Below are 21,354 nucleotides of genomic sequence, written 5' to 3' on the forward strand. Positions count from 1 at the left end.
AAATTAGCCTTCAACAACTAATGTTCCGTTGTTACTAAGAAGAAAAGAAAGTCTGTTACCAATTCTGTCTTGCAGCAAGAAAAGATGCTTTATTGGAGTTGGCCTAGTTAATGCAAGTCCCCAGAGAAAATGAACAGTCTTATCAATGACATTTTATCATTGTCTATCAGGAAAAACACCGGCTAAATGTTGTTTGTGGGCAGAGTAACCACGTTTGCGGCATGGATGCTATGGAATATGTTGAGTTTATCACCAACACAAAAATACAAACTAATTCCTGAAAGGAGTGCAATCTAGGTTCCCCAGCCTGGATCTCCAGCCAGTCTGGCTCTTTCTGGTATCTCCACTTGGATGTCCCCCAGGCACTGAAAACCTAACATTTGCACTCCACTAAACCGGCTCTTCTTGCTTCTCCCTCTTTAGTTAACAGCACCCTTATCCACAGTTGCCCAAACCTAGAAACCGGAGACAGCTCTGATTGTTTCCTGCCTGCGCCCCCTCACTCACCCACCCACCCCCACCCCCGCCACTGTCTTCATTCAACTGGACTCAGTTTTCTTCTAGTGCTTCCTCAAAAATACCTCCCCAAACTCCATTTTCTGCCACAATTCCACCAGCTTTTATCGGGACCTTGGCAATAATTTCTTCATTGAACTCTGTTCTTCTGTTTCATTCCTCTCTCTTTGGTTGCCTCCCTGGCACTCTCTGGGGTGTTTTGTCCTAAACTGACAGGGTATGACAGGCTCCTGTTGTAGAGGAAAGAAGAAGTACATATAGGATGGTTCTTTGTGTCACACCAAAAGGACTGACTTCAGAAGAAACGGGGCTCTTACCCACTCTCACACTTGAGCACCCAAGGACTTACACTTAAAGCTTTGCTGGGCAGCAATTCTCTGCATGTCTCTTCCATAAGCCCAGAGAGCAGACAGCTCTAATACATCTCTTGGGTCCCCAGGAAAACCTACCATGAATCCCTTCTCCCTAGAAGCTGAGTGATGGAGTCAGTTGGGTTTCTGAGCCCCAATTTGTTCATTACTTTCCTAATTTGTCTCCTTTCACATTACTAGATTTTAAGTGGTTTTAAATAAGTTGTTAAATCATTTTATAATGTTTTCTTATTCAAATATATTAGAATAATAAATTAGAATAATTAACATCTAGATTATAATTTTAAGTTGGAGTCTCAAGATTTAGGTTTAAATTTACAAAGAATACTTTGCTAAAGGTAAAAATTAATTCACTTAATTTTATCTATTTTGAAGGCATATTTAGACCCAAGCATTTTAAACAGACACTGGGGGGTAGAGCAGTAAGAGAAATATACATGTTTTCTCTACTCATGGATCCTACAGTTGGGGGAGATAGATAGTAATAGATACTAAATAAATAACTAAATAATTTGCTTATCCAGGTATGAAGCTGCAACTGTTGCAATGTGCTAGGAGCAGGAAGCTCAATGGACACCTCAAACGATGCTAATTCATCCTGCTGAAGTCTGGATTCTTTGGAACAACTTGTAGTTCATTATCTATGATAAAAAAAAAAAATAAAAACAAACTCTAATGGTGGAATCTGAATTGACCAGGAGGCTTGTCTTTGCCCCTTTAGGAAGAAAAAAATCAATCCAAAATGTGTAAGTTTCCAGAAGGTCAAGTTTCCACACAGCTGTAGCGGACAGGCTTGGAGATGGAGGGAGCTCAGGGTTTGAGAGGGCTTAGAGAACGAAGGAGCTTGTAGGGGTTAAGAATTATTATCACTTCTGTCACAAATGCAACTGAAATCATCGGAGACCTTTGCAGAGAAGGAAGGTGTGCTTTTGGCTGCTGCATAATCAGAGGAAGGAAACTTACTTTGTGCTATGTCTCTGACTCCTGTAATGCTTGCTCTGTGCTTAACACCACCTCCATTTTTGTCCAGATCATAGAAAGAACAATGAGTCATAATTGTTGAGTTCATTCAACTCCTTAGATGAAAGAAGTTTTACTGTCTATAAATGTGAAGCATTGTTATTATCTATCAGACAGAAGGCTGTCTCCAGCCAACTACAACAACAAAACCCCCGTAAACTGTAGACAATAATGCGTTTGCTACTATAATATTTAAATTTATAGTTGGGTATAAATTAGATATATTTAGTGCTGAAAAAAGTGGAAAAAACTTTGATCTATTCTGCTCAAAGCACTGGGCAAACATAGAAATCACCTAGATTCAAAATGAGTATGCATGTCACACACTGGCCACTGCAGTGTCTTTAGTTTTCTTTGTAAATCTTGCTCTCAAATTTCGTTTCTCCTAAACAGGAAAATGAAAATCGTCATGTGGGCCGGGTAGGGAGCTAGTGGTGGAGAGCTTGCCCATCACGAATGTGACTATCATCGGCACTTGTCGTTTGTTTCCTGACACTCACCCTGACTCTGTGAGGTAAAATCTCAAAGTCATTTTAATTGTATTTAAAAGGCTAAAGATGTTTAATATTTTTCAACTAATTGGCCATTTTTAATTGAAAATTCCTCCCAGATCCTCTCCACCCTCTCTCTCAATTAGGGCAACTATTGCTGTGATAAAACACTATGACCAAAGAAACTTGGGGAGGAAAGGGTTTATTCAGTTTACGCTTACAGATCTTAGATGATCATCAGAGGGGGTCAGGAGGAGAACTCAAACAGAGTAGGAACCTGGAGGCAGGAACCAGGATGCAGAGGCTATGGAGGGGGCTACTTACTGGCTTGCTCAGACTGCCTTCCTACAGAACTCAGGAGAACTAGCCCAGGAATGGGACTACCCACAATGGTCTGGGCCAGCCCCCATCAATCACTAAGAAAATGACCCACAGGCTTGGCTACAGCCAAAACTTACAGAGGCATTTCCCCAGTTCAGGCTCCCTCCTTTCTGATGACTCCAACTTGTGTCAAGTTGACACCATCCTAGCCAATACAGGTTACTATCCATCCAGCTTTACATTCTTTCTTTCTCGCTCTCTCTTTCAAAACAAACAACAAACAATTAAAACACACACATACACAAACACACAAACTGAAGAAAAAAAAACCCACAAAGATGAAAATCAAAACATGTCAAAAACCAGTAAAACAAAGAAAAAAAAAATCCCCAAACAAAGCAAAATGAAAGAAGAATTCACAAAACTATCATTGATATTGTTTTGTGCTGGCAATTTGTGTTTCTTAAGGAGTGTCTGATGTATATGCAGATTTGTTGACTGGTCTGTATGTGTGTGTATTGCTTAATTTTTGAGCATTCTATAAATCCTACATGTCAATCCCTATTAGATAATCTGCATTGCCCTGGACTGTGTCACTTCTTAAAGAGTGAGCTTTGGGTCTGGGGATATAGCTTGTCTAGTCCTAGGTTTGATTCTCCAGTACCACCTGAAGAAAAGGAAACAATTGCATATACCTGTAATCCCACAAATCAGGAAACAGAAACAATAGAATCAGAATTTCAGGGTCATTCTTGGCTATAAGTGGAATTCAAGGCCAGCTTGTTCTACACAGGAGCCATGTCACAACAATAACAAAAACAAACAAACAAAAACAAAAATAACATTTGGGTGTGGTGGCACATGTCTGCAATCCCAGCACTTAGGGAAGCAGAGGCAGGCAGATCTCTGTGAGTTTGAGGTCAGCCTGGTCTACAGAGCAAGTCCAGGATAGCCAAGGCTACACAGAGAAACTCAGTCTCAAAAAAACCAAAAAGAAGAAGAAGAAGAAAAAGAAGAAGAAGAAGAAGAAGAAGAAGAAGAAGAAGAAGAAGAAGAAGAAGAAGAAGAAGAAGAAGAAGAAAAAGAAGAAGAACCACAAGAATAACAACAAAACCACTTTCTTCCTTAAGCTGTTTTTGTCAAGCATTGGCATATCAATGAGAAAAGGAGTTAATACAGACATGAAACTAGCAAAGATTTTTTTCCTATTTCATATGCTGTCTCTTCACTCTGACTGATTGTTTCATTTGCTGTGCAGAAGTTTCTTCCTTGGGTTCTTTTCTGAGCTGCTAATAGTCCTTTTCAGACATGACTTGTCTATTGTTTCTACTTGAAATGTGTTTTCGTAGCATCTTCAGGGCTTCTGATCTTATGACACATCTTTGGTCCATTGGGTTCTGTGCAGGAGGAGGGATAGGTGGATCTGGTTTAGTTCTTTTGCATGAGGACATGCAGTTTTACTAGCACCATTTATTGAAGAAGCAGTCTTTGCTCCAACATATGCTTCTGATTAATGCCTTTGCAAAATACAAATTAGGTGGCTTCAGCTATGTGTTTATCTTTGAGTCATCTACTCTCTTCGATTAATGTATGTCTTTGTTTTTAAACCAGTTTTAATGTCTTTCAGAATTATAAAGTGAAAATGATATAATATAGTTTTGATCATATTTATTTTGAAACCAATATAATCATTACATGACTCTTAAGAGGTCCTATCCTGGGCTGAAGAGATGGCTCAGTGGTTAAAAGTACTTACTGTTCTTTCAGAATACTGAAGTTCATAACCCACTACCCATGTAAGGTCGCACACAATCTCTTGCTGTAACTGTAGCTCTAGAGGAACTGTGGTTGTTAAATTTAGTATCAGTTTGACACCAACTAAAGTTACCTAGGAAGTGGGAACCTCAAATGACAGACTTCCTCAATCAGTTTGGTCTGTGGGTATGTCTGCAGGGATATTTCCCTTATTGCTTGTTGATGTAGAAGGACCTAGCTTACAGTGGGTATTCTCTAGGCAGGTGGGTATGAGCTATGTAAGAAAGGTATAGCTTTCTTATACCAATTATTGTTCTATTGCTGATACAAAACACCATGGCCAAGGCAAACCTTCCCCCCTTGTGGAAGGAAAGGTTTATTTGGGATAAGAGTCCATCACCATCATGGCAGGGAAGCATAGCAGCAGGCAGGCCTGAAGGCTGGTGCTGGAAGGTGAGAGCTCACATCTTGGAAGTACAAGCATGAAACAGAGGGTGTTGGCTTTTTAAAAACTTTTTACTTTTTAAAAACTCTTTTATTTATGTTTCTTCTATCTTTTTCTCCCTACTCCACCTCAATCCCTTCCAACACTCCAGCACCAAATAGGAGAGAGAAAGGGTTAGTGGGATAGAGGGCTCAGTTCTTTCTTAGCTGCTTCCTGCTGATTGGGGTTGCCAGGTTCCTAGGAGCCAGTCCAATCCTTGTTTCAGGAGATCTCCAGTTTCTTGTCTCACAACAGTAACCAGAAGCAGCAAGGGGGAAGCAGGAGCAGCCTTATTCTTTCCCCTACTTTCCACACTCTTCGGGCTCTGGCATTTAGTCTCTCTCCAGAGTCCTCAGATATAAACTATTTGCACCTGGCTAAGAGCTCCTTTCAGAGCTCACATGAGGCAAATTGTCTGCTGTTGTGGACCATCTGAATCAGTCCCACATTCCCACACCTGGGACCAAAACAAAAACATATTTATATCCACAAGAGAGAAGGAGAGAAGAAGAATGAGACAGAACACTGAGATTAGGAATGGCACAACGTTGAAATCTCGATGTACTGCCCACTGGTAGACTCCTTCCAGTAAAGCTACACCTCCCAAACCTCCCCAAACAGCACCATCAACTGAAGACCAAATGCTTAAATGCCCGAGACTGTAGGGGACATTTCATCAACCCACACACAGAAAAGTTAGCTGCGATTACCTGCATAAGACCTGCACAAGACCAAGCCAACCAACATTTCAACATGGATCAGGGAGGGAATAATGTGGCTCCACTGTTAGATGAGAGATATTGGTAATTAATCACTCTTGGGGCAGGGGCAGTCACTTTTCTTCAGGGTTCATGTCCCTTCTCCAGAGTATGGCCCTACAACAATGTGCTTGTAGGCAGCAAGCACATTGACTGAGTAGGTTTAAAAAAAAAAAAAATGAAGGTGAAAGGGGGATGTGTTGGGGAATCTGGGCAGAGTGGGGTAAATAAGATCAAGATACACTGAGCATATGTATAAAATTATCAAAGAACAGATTGTTTTGTTTTGTTTTTTTTTGTTTTGTTTTGTTTGTTGAGACATGGTGTCTCTGTGTAGCCTTGGCTGTCCTGGACTTCTTTGTAGACCAGGCTGGCTAAAACTCACGGAGATCTGCCTGCCTCTGCTTCCTGGGTGCTGGGATTAAAAGTGTGTGCACCATTCCCAGCTTAGATAGAAGTGCTTAAAATGTTTTCCAGTAAGGGGAACAGGGAATGTCCCTGTCATGAACTCAGCTGCTGCTCTTTGATCACTTGCCCCTGGCGATGGAGCCTTGCCAGGCCACAGAGCTTATCAAGTCTCATCCAGATTGCTATGGGCAGATGGAAGAGGAGGAGAACTCTCCCTTTCAGTGGACTAGGGGAAGGGGCTGGGGGAAAGAGAAAGGGAGAGTAAGCCCGGGAAGAGTTGAGGGAGGGGGCTTCAATCAGGATATATAATGAATAAACTATATGAATAAATAAATAAATTTATTTTTACACGTGCTTAAAATAAAGTAGAATGATGGACAGCAGGTCTGGAAATAGAGAAGAGGGGGCACTGCCTGTTTAATAGGTACAGAATTTCAGTTTTGCGAGTATTTGTCACTGAGTTGTATACTTAGAATGGTGAAATCTGTGTTGTGCATATTTACCATCTTTGAATGGTAAAGGAAAAAAAAAAGAGAAACATTTAAACCCCTTAACTAATTCATAGTACAATCCCAAAATGAAGGTTTCTTTTTTTAAAGATTTATTTATTTTACATGTATGAGTGCTCTATCTGCATGTACACCTGCAAGACAGAAGAGGACATCACATTCCTAGTATAGATGGTTGTGAGTCACCATGTGGTTGCTGGGAATTGAACTCAGGACCTCTGGAAGAGCAGATAGTGCTCTTAACCTCTGAGCCATTTCTCCAGCTAACCCCCTCCCTTTTTTTCCTTTTTCCTCTCCAACACAGAGTTTCTCTGTGCAGATTTGTCTGTCTTGGAACTTGCTCTGTAGACGAGGCTGACCTCAAACTCAAGAGATTTGCCTGTGCCTGCCTTCTGAGTGCTGGGATCAAAGGTGAGCTGACCCCCGACAGCTACCAAGACCACCCGGCAAAACCGGGAGCTGCGTTTTTAGCTTAAGGGCTCAGCTAAAACTATTTCAGTTCCTAGTGCTTGGCTAGTTTGCTTCTCGGGCTGTGGTGAGGCTGGACACCACAGCTATGGGAACAAGCCGCAGAAGCTACTAACCTCGTGATGGGCAGGAAGCAGAGAGAGCCTGCCGACCTTCAAAGGCACTCCTCCAGTGACCTGCTTCCTCTCGCAGGTGTCCCACTTCCTAAAGTTTCCACCACCTATCAAATGCCAGAGGCCAACCATTCAGCACCTGAAGGGACTGTTTCGTGTGTAAGCCATAACAGTAATTGTCTTCAGGTCTTCCCTAAAACTTTCCTTTTTCTTTGTGTATTCCTGTCCCGGGATTGCCTTGCTTGTGCTGGCAATCCACCTTGTTTAGCCCCAAGATGCTAACACAGTGGTGTGGTACCCTCCCTACCCGAGTGATTCCAAGTCACTTTCTTCCCCAACTCCTCTGTTTAACATTTGAGGCTGAAGTTATGAAGTACCAGAATTGGAGGAAGAAAAAAAAAATAGCATGAAAATCTAGAGATCTGAAGTAAGAAAAGGAAGCAATTGAAAGAAACAGATTCTTCCTGGGTAAAGATATTTTAAAATCCCATCAACAAATCCTTAGTTGTGGTGTCTATATATCCAGTACTTATGCATCCATTTTGTTAAGAACCTAAGAAATGCTCAGGGTCACCAATACTAAACTGATGTATGTATATCGTATATTGCTAGGGGCTTAATAGGTTTGTGTATCAAACCAATGTGCTGGCAGTGTAAACACAACACACTAGTGATAAGCCTTGATTTCTTTAGAGCAATATCAGCATTTTCCAGATACCATGAAAGTCAGCCGTCATGTGTGATAAAACATGTCTATTTAGGTCCACATATCTGAAACTGGAAAGAGATGAAAATCATTTAAATACTAAGTACAAGTTAACCTTGGTTATACAATTTTAATCACCTGTGGGTGTGTTAATGTATCCATTACCACTGAGAAATCCGTGGAAGGATAAATGGTTTATTAACCGCAGAGTGATTTATGTCTGTCTAATTACTGCCTTCTCTGTGGGGGACCCATCATCTTTCTGCTGGCTTAGAGGCTACACAATATGGAATTGCGAGATGCACTTGATGACAGAGAAACCCATATAATGGTTGTGCATTATTTGCTTGTTTGCTTTGAGTACACCAGACAATGAATAAATTGCACATTCCAGAATTAATGAGATTATTACGGTACAGTTTCCAGGAGGCATGATTTCCAAGCTGACAGGCAGAAAGGCATGTTAAGATGTCATTAGCAGGTTCCATTTACCTGCATAATTCTATTTATTATTTGTGTGAAAACTTAGTTATAATCCAAAGCCTAAACGTGATTTCATATAACTTTTTGAAGATCAATAGTTTCTTAAATAAGATAAACTGCTCCTTTCTTAATTACATATAGGCTAGATTTTTTAAATGCCCTCAAAAATTTGTATTCTGTAATATAAAGTATACAACATTGATTTTGTAAAATATGTTTTAAGAGCAGGGGTTGCTACAAGGTCTCATGTACTACAAAAGCTGTTTTGAACTTGCTATGTAACTGAGCATGAACTTGAACTCTTGACTCTCCTAACTTTATTTCCCATATGCTGGGATTATACACCTGACCCACTACATGGGTAAAATTCTAGGAGCTGGTGAGAAGGCTCAGCATTTAAGAACACAGGCTGTTTGTTCAGAGGTCCCAGGTTTGATTCTCAGCACTCACACTGAAGTTCACAACCATTAGTAACTCCAGTCCCAGGGGAATTGACATTGGACGGTGCCAGGGTTCACGTGGTGCAGACATGCATTCAGGTAAAACACCCATACACATAAAAATAAGTACATAAAAATTAAAATATGTATTCTCAAAGATATATCAAGGTGCAGTGATTTGTCTGAACATGTAAACATGTAAATTTTACATGTAAACATGTAAATTATTTTGTTAACACGGTGTAGAAAAGGCTCCATTTGAATGGTAGAGAGCATATTTACTCACCTGATAGAAAGACAGAGATGAACAAAGTGCCTTAACTTCTCAAAATATTCAGAGTAGAAGACATAATTAAAGGCAGGCAAATGCCCATCCCAGTACCTAAAACATGAGGACTATTAAATAAAAAAAAGTATCAGGACAGAGAGAATCAAATAAGCATCCCTCTGAATTAATTTCTAAAATTTACTGCCATAAGAGACCACAATGGTCCCTGCAGGGTGGGTTTGATTTCTATTGCAGGAGATGGACAAGACAACATCATACCCATCACCTGTTACTGTCTTAGTTAGGGGTTTTGTAGGTGTAACCAAAGAAACTTGTGGAGGAAAGAGTTTATTTGACTTATACTTCCATGTCACTCACTGCTCATCACTGAAGAACATCAGGACAGGAACTCAAACCTCAGGAACCTGGAGGCAGGAGCTGGTGCAGAGGCTGTGGAGGAGTGCTGCTTACTGGCTTGCTCAGCCTGCTTTTTTATAGAGCCCAGGACCACCAGCCCAGGGATGGCACCACTGCAGTGGTCTAGGCCCTCCCTTGTCAACCACTGGTTAGAAAAAAATGCCCTACAGGCTTGGATGCATTTTCTCATTTGGGGTTTCCCTCCTCTCAGATGACACTAGCCTGTGTCAAGGTGACATACAATTAGCTGGCACAGCTACCATAAAGGTCAACGTGGAGAAAAGTTCCCACAGCTGTGAAATAGATCCAAATGGCTTCAACACCTACTCTTTGTGCCTTATTTTCATAAAATAAAAGGTGGACAGTAAAAATGTTATATTCAAGTACTACATATCTGCAATATCTATTCAAACCAGGTTAAAAACTACTGATGGGAGGCCCAGTCTTTGGAGAAACACACACTGTTGTGTGACAAAACTTTCCCTGGGGAAATACGACACCAGAGTCTACTCACCCCAGAGAGGGAACTGACAATAGATCAGCGTACAGACACCATCAAAGTGCACTTTGGTAATCCAATGAGTTTTAGTAGGATTACTTACAGGGGTATGGGGGAGGGTTACTTACAGGAGCAGAAATGACTCAAAGGCATCAACAAAGCCCATCCCATTGTGGGTGATAGCTCACAAAGCTGGAAACCTGGATAGAGCGTACTTCATAAGCCTGCAGGGAGCTCAGCAGGTTGGAGAGTGTCTTTTCCAGGTGCCCTGAGAGTCTGAGGGTGGGTTGGGGTTGGGGGGGACTAAGCTTGGCTGAGTCTTGGCAGTTTGGCTCATCTGAGAGAGCTCTTTGCAACTCAGCTTCTGTTTGAGAACTCTCAGCTTTTATTGTTTACTCTGGGTGAGTTAGTGTGTGTGTGTGTGTGTGTGTGTGTGTGTGTGTGTGTGTGTGTGTGTGTGTGGTGCTCTAGTGAATCTGGTCAGTTTCAGAGAATTCCTGAAGCTATTTTCAGTTGTTAGTCTTCTGTTCAGAACTCCGCCCCCCACTCCCCTACCAATACACCACACCTGGAACAAAAATGGACACATTTGTATCTTCTACAATGTCATAATTTGTTGAATAAGTTAATAAATTACATCAGATTTTTGGCTGCAATTTAGTACTGAATTCTCTTGCTAGTTAACAATCACAGGTTATTTTAATCCTGTTAATTACTAACATTACCATCAGAGCATTCATTGCTCCACACACACACCACCACCATTAGATAATGATTACAAAAGGGTAAAAGCATCCAAGAGGTCAGTGAGAACTACTGAGGGCAGAGGTTCAGGGCTGCGGTATGCCAAACCCAACCACAAAGTTCAGCTTGGCTTCCTCGGTTCAGGGTCGTGGGGAAGAAGTACAGCACTTTTTGCAGATGCATGGACAGAGGCTTACCCAGGTCACTGTCATAGTCTGGGTTACTGTGGCTGCAAGAAAACAGCACGAGCAAAGTAATGTGGGGAGGAGGAAAAGGTTTATTCACCTCTTTCAATTGTCTCAGAGGCTTACTGCCTCCTCCTGCTAACCTAGGCCCAGCCCTGGAAGTGTCTAGCCTCCATACAATCTAACCTAGGCCGCTTCCAAATCATTGAAGGAAGTCAGGACAGAAACTCAAACAGGAGGAACCTGAAGGCAGGAGCTGACAAAGAGGCCATGGAGGAGTGCTGCTTACTGACTTGCTCCCAGGGCTTGCCCAGATTGCTTTAAAAAAAAATTCTTTATTATTATTTACAATTTATTTATTTTATGTCTCAATTGTAGCCCCTTCCTTCATCTTTCTTGTAGAACCCAGAACCACCAGCACAGAAATGCTACCACCAGGTCACTGGCTGGTCATCCCAGGGAATGGTGCCATATCTGGGGTTCAGTGTTGGTCTCTGCCGTTAGCAGATCTGGTGCTCTGCAGCAACTACAGCCAAGTCAACTTTGATGAGTGGACGTTCATGTTGTTGAGCCCATGTATAACCCCTCTCTCTGCCACCATGACATTGTTCACGGGCCGACTGGGCAATGGCAGGAAGAAAGAGGCAGTCTACAGAATAGGTCGTTCTACCTGCTTGATGACTGAACTCCCTTTCACCTGAAGTCACCTTCTGATCATTTACAGGGAGCACAAGTAGCTCCACATCTTTTGCCTATTTGTAGAGATTTATGCACATACTCCTTCCCCAGATACTTTTCTTACCAATTTTCCAGTCACATTCTTTCCAAGTCCCTGACACCCAGCCAACCCACTGTCTCTGCACTGGCCAGATAGGAGTGTGAAAAGGAGATGTGGTGGGAACCATTACCCCTGCATCTTGCAAGTCCTTGACGGTGGCACTAATATTTGCAGTTCAACAGAGGCATCTCTAAAGGCTTCCATTTAGCCTTTCCAACCATAACAGCCCTTGCTCCGCTCCACTCGTCAGGAAACCATTGTGAGAATTCTGACTTCTAGGTATATTTATTCCAATTGTATAATCTGGGACTGTGGAAATAACCACAGGATGACCCACCGGACTTCTCCCAAAACTCCATTAATTGCCCGTAGTAGTTTGAATAGGAATGGTCCCCATAGACTCATACATTCGAATGCTTGGCCCACAGGGAGTGGCACTGTTGTTGGAGGAGGTGTATCACTGTGGGGGTGGGCTTTGAGGTTTCTTATGCTCATGCTCCGCCCAGTGTGGAATGAGAACTCCACTTTTGGATCAGGAATTCTTGGTTCCTTCAGCTCCACATCTGCCTGCATACTACCATGCTTCCTGCCATGGTGAAAATGGACTAAACCTCTGAAACTGTAAACCAGCCCCAATTAAATCTGTCTTTTGTGAGAGTTGCCTTGGTCATGGTGTCTCTTCACAGCAATGGAAACCCTAAGACATCACCGGACCTGCTTGAGCCCCTGCTTTAACTGGAGGGCTACAAGGTTTATAGGGGGTCTCTTGGAATTGGCATCGTTTCAGAACCAGTATCCGACAGACCCCAGAAAGCCTTATTGTTTTCCCTTCTCTCAATGTACAGTTATCCTTCTAAAAGGCCATAGGTCCGTCTGGAGAAGGATTACAGAACACAAAACTCTTTAGTATTTTATCAAGGTCCTTCCTCAGGGAGAGTTGGCTATACCTTCATGCTTGACTTTCTGGATCTGCAAACTGGCTCAAGTCTGGAAATTGGTTCACTGGCTGAGATTCCTTTTGCCATGATCCAAAATTTTCATGCCTGGAAAAACTAGGATTGATTAGCCAGTCCAAAAGCACCTTATCAGTCATGGCACCATAAAATTCACTTTACCTGTCCTGACTGTTAAAGTCCCTACATGCTGCAGGGCATGGCTGCCATACCCTGCCCTCTACCTAGAAGCGGGGCTTCTCTCTCAGAGGCCCTTCACTATATAATCCAGACATCTTGGTGCCCCTTTTCTGCCCTTTCTCCTTCTTTACCCTCTTCCTGCCCTCCTCCCACGTGTGCTCCCCTCACGTTCCCTCACTGCTCCCAATAAACCTGCATTTATATAATATAGCTTCATCTCCCCATTAGCTTATTCTGTTTTATTTAATCAATCACTGACCATTATGGATCAGGCCATTATGAATGTTGCTCTGTTTATGCTGCTCAACTACAACAATCATTTTGCTTTTGGAAAATCAGTGCTGCCTCCTGGCCCCTGCTACCTCAGAGCCCAAATAAACCCAATGCATTTAATTCAACCAACTGAGTAGCCATGTGTCTAAACCCTAAGGTCTGGCACAAGAAAAAGGGCGACAACAAAGGCCTTCAAATGTGCTGGTGTCCCTCACACAAATTTGCGTCATATGGGATTATCAAAGAGCATGTCTTTTCTTGACCTTCTCATTGTGGACAACAAGGTTTTACACAGTTACCCACTCTAGCATTGCAATTTCCCTGAGCCTTAAAATCCCTTCATCAACACTAAGCCAACAGATATTAGGCATCTCCAACTCCTCAAATGCTTCAGTCAACCATTCAGACTTTTGACACCCTTATTAACTGTGCAACTGAGAATCCCCATTCAGTGGGTTCTTCAGTGAACTTGGCCTGATCCAGTTTTATGTTCCTTCTGCCTTTATCTCACACAGTCAAGATCAATATCCCACACACATTCCCCAGACTTCCACTTGAATGAATTAGCAAACTCTAAGCTTTTTAGTAGGGTAGCGCATCTCCTTGTGAACTACACTTTTTTTTCTCCCCTGTAGGAGCCTGCTTAGCCTTAAGTCTGGTTATTCTTCTATCTTAGTCATTTTTTTTGTTGCTGTGGAGAGACACCATGACCAAGGCATCTCTTGCAAATATAAACCATTTACCTGGAGATTTGCCTACAGCTTTAGTCCATCCAGCAGGAAGCATGCAGATGGGCCGGTGTGATGCAGAAGTAGCTGAGAGCGATATCTTGATTACATCCTGATCTGCAGGGAGAGGAAGAGGAGCGAGAGGGAGACAAGAGAGAAAGAGACAGGGTCTTAAGGGCTTTTTGAAACCTCAAAGCCCATGCCCAGGGATACACTTCCTCCAAAAAGGCTATACCTACTGCAAAAGGCTGCAGCTTCCAGTCCTTCTAATCCTTTCGAGTAGCGCCACTCCCTGCTGACTGATCACTTATATAGACTAGCCTTTCAGGACTACTCTTCTTCAAACTGCCACACCTGCCTTCTCTCCTTTCTGGGTCAACAAACCATTCTTAATATTCCTCTATTAGCTGTTACTGCTGAGCACTTCTTATGTGCTCTGCCGGGGCGGGGGATGCCAAATATTTCTTTCCCCCGTGCATTATTTCACTTTCAATTCTAAATAACTCGCCCACCCAAACCCCCCAGCTCCTGGCCATTGAGCTGGTTGCATTGAGCTGGTTGCTTCTGTTTTCTATCTCCGGATACGGAGCTTCTGTGAATTTCAACATCTCCACAGTTAAGAAACCTTATCTGGGAAGAGAGAGCAATCAAGAATAAGCAGCAAGGACAAGTCTGAGGACAACAGCCCAGGAGAGCTCAAGGCAGGATTGCAGAGGCTCTTCAAATTCCTAATTTCCCGGAGCCACTCCCGTTCATTTAGCTATGCCTAGCCAGCCCCACTTTTAAAATTCTCTTGTCCTTGTGGGCTAATTTTAGGGCTAGGATGACTCATAAACTCCAGCAGGAGAAAAGCCCCAAGTATTTGTTAAATCTGTAGTAGAATTTTACGGGTCTAGTGTATACAGGAGCTGAAGAAAAGCCTCTAAGGAGTGTTTTACAGGAACCTAGCCATCAAAAAGAAGGCAGCAAATTCGCTGTCGGATCGCCCAAGGACACACGGACAGCAGGAGGCCCCCACCCCTGACCGTGGGGTGCGGCGGCTGCTGGCCGGTGGTGTGTAGGAACCTTGCTGGGGTCTAGGGAGAGAAAGCAATTCCGGCCTGGAGCCATGCCCGGTGGAGGGCGTGACTGCAGGTTCAGTGGTGAGGCTGGCAGGCTGGTTCCCAGTTCACAAAGCAGCGATTTAACCACGGGAAGAAGGATTGCCGCAGCCGCCGGAGGTGGCTCCCAGTGCCAGCAGGTGTAGGGCGCAAGACTGCTGGAGCTGGAAGGCTCCCTAGTCGGGGGTGGGGGTGGGGGGAAGCGGGGGACCGACAAATGCGCGCTGCGCCCGGTTTCCATGGCAACCCCAGGGCGCCAACCCTGGGCGCTTGCCTAGGGGCTCCGGACTTTTTCCGGAAGTGACGCGTTCACCTGCCGAGCTGGGGCGGGGCGCAGAGGTGCCTTCGCTGCTGCTGCCACCGCCGGGAGCCAGTCGGGAGCGTACCAGGCTCTGGAAAACCGAGGTCCCCCTCCGCTAAGAGCGTTTACCTGCAACGCAGCTACCATGGCGCTCCTCCTGTGCCTCGTGCTCCTGTGCGGGTTCGCGGGTGAGTCGGGGCACCCCAGCCTTCCCAATCCCCTGCGCTCGCAGCCCGCGGCCTCCCGGGAACAATGGGGCGTGGGGGGAGGGGGCGGCGCAGTTTGGGTGGGGGCGCTGCTGTGGTGGCGGCGGTGGGCACCCGTGCACCGGGGCCATCTGGCCGGGCCGCGCGCGCCAGCCGCGAGGATGCCTCTGCCCCTGGGAGCCGCGCGGGGGGCGTGTGGCGTCTGGGAGGCAGCGGAGCAGGGACCGATCGCCCGGTGGCGGTGGCCGGGGCTCGCGGGGCGGCGGGCGGGCGGGCGCTCCTCCAGGGCAGCGTACCCCTGGGGAGCGCTTGGCTTTCTCTGCCCTCGTCCCTTTCCCGCGTCTGCCTGGCTGTTGTGTGCCGCCAGCCTCCCCTGATTTCCAGGCACCGGGCTGCGAGTCTTCCTTTTTTAGGGATCGGGTAGTCCGAGCGGGGAGGCTGAATTACAAACGCCATTATCGGGAGAAGACCGAGACGCTCGGTGTCAGTCGCGCAGACTACCTCTAGGAAAGAGGCGCCGAAGCTGCGCTAGCCCGCTGGCTTTTGGTCTCAAAGAACAGGCTGGCTCGACCGAGCAGCCCCGAGACGGGGTTTTAGGAAGCCGACGGTCTGGTGGAATCAGTGTTGGAAGCAGTTACTCAGGGGTTGTAATGAGTTGTTCATTTTTTAAGATTATTGTGGTCTAGGTGGTGAAGTCTCCTAGGACGTCTTTCAGGTGCAGAGCGTCTTTCCTGGGAGAAGGAAACAAGGCATTTAAAAAAACGCCCTCACACCAGGACGCGTAAACATTTTGACACTTAGAAAATTGATTTTTTTTTTTTTTTTTACTTAAGTGTGTTTTTAGCTGATCGATCTCATTTCCTATACTAAGCATTTGGCGGAATTTTAAAATCAAATTAGTCATAAAAAAAGATTTACACGTTCAACTCTAGGAAGCACGCACACAGTGTAGCCTCCAAAGATGATTTTGTTGAGGGAGCTGAGGAGGAGGTTGGGTCGGTGGCGCCTCTGTTGGGATGGCTCTCTGTTTCCTGCTGAAATGTTAATTTCATTGTTCAGCTGTGAACATTACTCATGGGATCAACATTCTATTAACAAGTCTAATCTGTGGATCTGAGGCTATCACACCACCTCCACCTTTTTTGATACAGATCTTTTAGGCTTGGCTGAAATTTCGAAAGTTAAGGCTTCTGGAAAACAGGAAGGGTCGTTGGTGTAACCCGCCTCTTTTTATTTCATTTTTTTTTTTTGTTTTTTATTTTTTTGTGAAACAAACTGATGCTGTTTAGATAGACCATGTCCAAAGCAGAAACTGGAGGAACGAACTGTGTAGGAGACTGACTACCTATCTTCCTTCCTTCCTTGTGTGTGTGTGAAGGAATGGGATTTTTTTTCTTCTTCTGAAGTTTTTGTTTGTTTGTTTTCGAGACAGTGTTTTCACTCGTAACTGCTCCGGCTGTAATGGAACTCGCTTTGTAGACCAGGCTGGCCTGGAACTCACAGAAATCCACCTGCCTCTGCCTCCTGAATGCGGAAATCACAGGCCTAGGCCACCACGCCTGGCTTTCTTTAAGGCTATTTTAATATCCTTAGCCATTCAGTTCATATAGTATGCTTTAGAGTGCAGTGTTTTCATCTAAACAGGATAACTATTTTGACTCCAGGTTTTCTGCTTATGAACTCATGAACTCCCCAGTCGACCCCCGCAAACAAAACACCAAAGCCCCAAATTTCAAACACCTCAGAAAACTAAGTGACCTGTGACTTTGAGTATTTTTGTAGATCTGGCTCTTAGTCTAGTGGTGAGCCGCCGAGGTCATTGCTAACGCGGTTGACTCTTACATTTGCAAAACAAGCTTTACCTATCAAATACTGCAGTGCTATAGAGTCAGTCCCCTTTGAAAGTTTTAAAGAGTTTTGTATTATGTCCTGGATGCTGGTGAGACTTTGGAGGTATATTTAGTGCCTGTGAGGTCCAGGGTCATTATTAGGAGCAATAGTGGAGCTGTAAGCTGGAGTAATAAAATTAAACCCTTGGTTAAACAGTTATTAAGCAGGCATCCCTCCCCCTTTGCAACCAAGTCTGGCCTCCAGTTTATGTTGGAGTCTGGCCTTGAACACTTGATGTCCTTACCTCTTCAGAGGCAGGATTAGGGTCTCCGCCTCGAGCACGCTATATCCAGTCCCAGCTCGAGTGCTACCTTTCCAACGGCCAGTGTTGTTTTTAAGGGTCTCTGTAGTCTTGTAGGGACACAAACGTGTAGAGAACAGATTTAGGAGCAGTCCTGCATTCAGCCCCTGCCTCCTACTTGCTGGATTTATAGGTGTACACCGCCACACCCGACTCTATGGGCTGCTTATTCATTCCTTTAACCTCGAGCAACTCTTGAGGATGTGTATTGTAGTCATTTTTATTGTCTGAGTAGAGAAACTGAGGCACTGAGGGCTGTGTAAATTAACGTGCAGCAGTTGCTCTTTTGCTGTCCATTGCTTTGGGCTCATGTCACCGTGAGATTATACCTTTGAAACAGCCACTTTTCGCTTGGTTACCTCTAATTGACACCCTCCGTTCTGCCACTGGCCACCCGTCACTTAGGAAGACGGTGCTGTCGGTTTGACCATGTGACAAATATTGAAGGCTTTTATGGCTAGCCTTTTAATTTCATAGTCTTGGTTCAGGGCTTTTGCGTTACTGTGAGGAATCCCAAGACTTTTCCAGACCTAAGGAAACTGTTGGAAACTAATATGCCGGAATGAACCCCATGTACACCTGAAGTAGTTTGTTTTCAGGGAGTTTCTCAGGTAGCCCAGGCTGGCCTCTAACCAGGGATGGGCCTTGAGTTCTTGATCTCTGCCTCCACTTCCCAAGGACGGGATTACGGATGTATATGTACTACCATGCCCAGCTACCACCAGCATTTCCTTTTCTTTTTAAAAAAAACAGCTGGGCATAGTGGCACATGCCCTTAATCCTTTGAGTTCGAGGCCAGCCTGATCTGTATAGTTTCAGGACAGTAGGGCTCTGAAGAGAGACCCTGCATCAAAAACAAAATAACAAAACACAATCACCCACCCTCAAACCCCCCAAAACCAGAAACAACTATTTCTTTCAGGCTTTCATAAATATATGATGCATTTTGATCTTATCTACCTCCCATTTTCTCTTCAATTCTTCCCAGATGACTTTCTTCCACCTGCCACGTCATGTCCTTTCATTGCCCTGTGAGTTCACTTCATATTGTGCATATGTCCGTGTGTCCATCCACTGGAGCATGCCCACATGTGTACGGATGTAGCCCCATACATTGGAGTAAGGAGAGCCTAGCAGGGTCAGTTCCCTGAAAATAACTGTCCCTCCCTACCCCGGCAGCCCTGCCAAAGCTCAGCTAGGGATGCAGCCTTGTGAGATCCTCCCCATTTGTGACGGGAAACTTGACTGGCTTGGTCTTAACAGCAGCATTTTAGAGAGTTTGTTTAGTAACAGAGTGCTTCTGGTTGTCCCTCTCCCCAAAAGAGTAACACTTCAAGCCCGGTTCCCTCACTCATTAGCCATGTGGTAGTGGCCAAGCTACAGTCCTCAGTATACCTCAGCTGCTTTGTGTGCCTGGAATAGGTATGCTGAGGAAGGGATTGAGAAGTTGTTGGTCAAAGGATGCGTTATTTTCATTGGGTCAGAAGGATAAGCTTAGGAGATTATTACTGGACCTGTTGACCATAGTTAATAACACAGTCTTGGAAATTGCTGAGTGGATTTTAACTGTTCTTACCACAGAGAAATAAGTATGACGTAATTATCTATTACGTGGCTTGATGCATCGTCCCAGGAAGCACTGGTGTGTCCCTGCCTTGCACACTTCCTCCTGCCATCGATCTCTGGCTCTGTCTCTCATTATGTCACTTATACTGTTATGTAGGCAGGCTGTGCTGGAAGTCATCCTTTGGCCTCTACTTCCTGAATGCTGAGGTTATGGGAGCCTGGGATCTGGAGAGCAGCCTCCATAGCACAAGCTCTGTGTTCTGTTTTAACCTCTCCGCTGACCTTAACCATGTGTAAAGATAACCCATGTGTTGGTCCCATTGGTTCTTCCTAACCAGTTGACTTGTCCCTCACTGCTTTCTGTGTCAGCATTCCCATGGCTTGGCACATAGCCCTTTATACAAGCCAAACCTGGGTGATCTCACTATCCATCACTGTAAACCTGCAGCCTGTTGAAACTACATGAAAATTATTTACAATTTAACTCACTTTGGATTCTGAGCTATTATTTCCTTTTCTTCCCTTCCCTCCCTTCTTTTCTACCTTCCTTTCCTTTTCTTGTCCCATTCCCAATTATTTTTCTTTTTTCATTTTTTCTTTCTGAAGTCTTTCTGTGGGCAGGCCTGAATAGTAGCATGTAGCCCCCACTGGCTTTCAACTCATGGTAATCTTTCAGTCTCAGTCCAAGTGCTGAGATTATAGGCATAAGTACCACACCTGCTTGAGTTACATTTGATTGACAGTTTCCAAGTCCCTAAGTAAACTTTTCCATTAATTAATAGGTCTGAAGCTCCATTCATTCAAGTATTTATGCTCTGTGTTAGGTGTCCCTACCATAGTGTATGGCATTGCAAATTGTACAGTGTCTTAACAAAGAGAGGGGATAGCTGTGCAGTGAAGGGTGTATGATGTGTCTTAGGGGTTGAAAAGTTCAGTGGATATAAAATATGTAACAACTACTGTTTGAAACGTTTATTGTACGTGAGTCATAGATGGCCTAGGGTGGGGCCTGAGGTGTTTTTTTTTTTTTTTAATATTAACAAGTGCCATGTGATGTCACTGCTGACCATGTTTAGTGGACAAAGATATAAAGGCTGTTTTTAGAGCTTGGCAGAAAATTATAGGTTGGTCAAGTTAGATCCACACACCCATGGCCCCTAGAGACTGGTAGAATTGTGAAAGTTCTCACAACTCTGCAACAGTGCAGTCATGCTGGAGGCAGGACATTTGGCTTGATCTGAGCATGAACCTTCCCTGTACATGCATTACACTGCCATGCTGGGCTTTCTCCCTCGGGCCTTTGGAAGCTGTTTTGGGAATGGGTGAAACCTTCTGTCTGGTTCTTTGTGAGGCAGAACTTGGAGAGAAGCAATGTGATTTCTGCCTTGACTGTGCTGCTATCACAATCTGCGTGGAGAAAAAAGAAGAGTGCAAGTTTCAAGGAGAACGCAATGAACATAAATTTTAACTTGTAAAAACTTGTTTGTTTTTTGAAGACATCATTATTTTTACTTTTTGTTATGAGGCGTTTGCTTGTAAGTTTTTTGTGTGTACCCCATCCATGCCTGGTGTCTGGGGTAGCTAAAAGAGGGGTATCAGATCTCCTGGGACTGGAGTTATTGTGTGGCTCTGTAAGGGTTCTGTTCCCGGAAAGAACTGAGGTCCTCTGCAAGAGAACGTGCTTTTAACCTCGCTCCAGCCCTTGACCAGGGTCTTAAGAAAGACATAATAGCCAGTAGGGAGACTTTCAGTAGGACTGATCCCAGGAGAGTGGCAAAGATCAGCAATCCTGAACTGGGGTTTGATGCTGAGAGGTGTCAACCATGACTGAAAAGTAAGGCGAATTGGGACATGGCAGAAGCACCAACCTGTAATAAGGAGCATGGGATGAGAACATGGAGGCCTGTTACAGCCGGATAGTGAGCTGGACAGGAAAGCTGTCCTGGAGAAATGAGTGGAGCCGGTCCTGCTGCCAGCAGGCAGTTGTGAAATTGGGGTCAGTGGATTCCACCAGGCATCTGCTTGGTGGAGAAGAGAAACTGGACTTGGCACGTTGTCCCTTCAACCTTAATTCCAAAACAGAAAGAAGCCAGCAGCTCTCGCCTTTTCTCTCTCCAGATCG

At 44.4% G+C, this 21,354-nt stretch overlaps 1 protein-coding gene across 3 annotated transcripts in view; it reads left to right on the plus strand.

The window, feature by feature from the left end:
• The first annotated feature begins 15,306 nt into the window (after positions 1 to 15,306).
• Cxadr (CXADR Ig-like cell adhesion molecule) overlaps positions 15,307 to 21,354 on the plus strand; it is a 50,125-nt gene continuing 44,077 nt past the window's right edge. For all 3 annotated transcript variants that reach the window (XR_008721368.1, XM_055617853.1, XM_055617852.1), the window contains exon 1: positions 15,307 to 15,457. Coding sequence is in view for 2 of the 3 variants with exons in the window: in XM_055617853.1 (XP_055473828.1) it covers positions 15,415 to 15,457 (43 nt within the window). In the remaining variant the exon portion in view is untranslated. The remainder of the gene's footprint in view (positions 15,458 to 21,354) is intronic.

This window comes from Psammomys obesus, unplaced genomic scaffold, assembly GCF_907164565.1.
Source record: "Psammomys obesus unplaced genomic scaffold, mPsaObe1.curated_primary_1811, whole genome shotgun sequence".
Taxonomy (NCBI): Eukaryota; Metazoa; Chordata; class Mammalia; order Rodentia; family Muridae; genus Psammomys; species Psammomys obesus.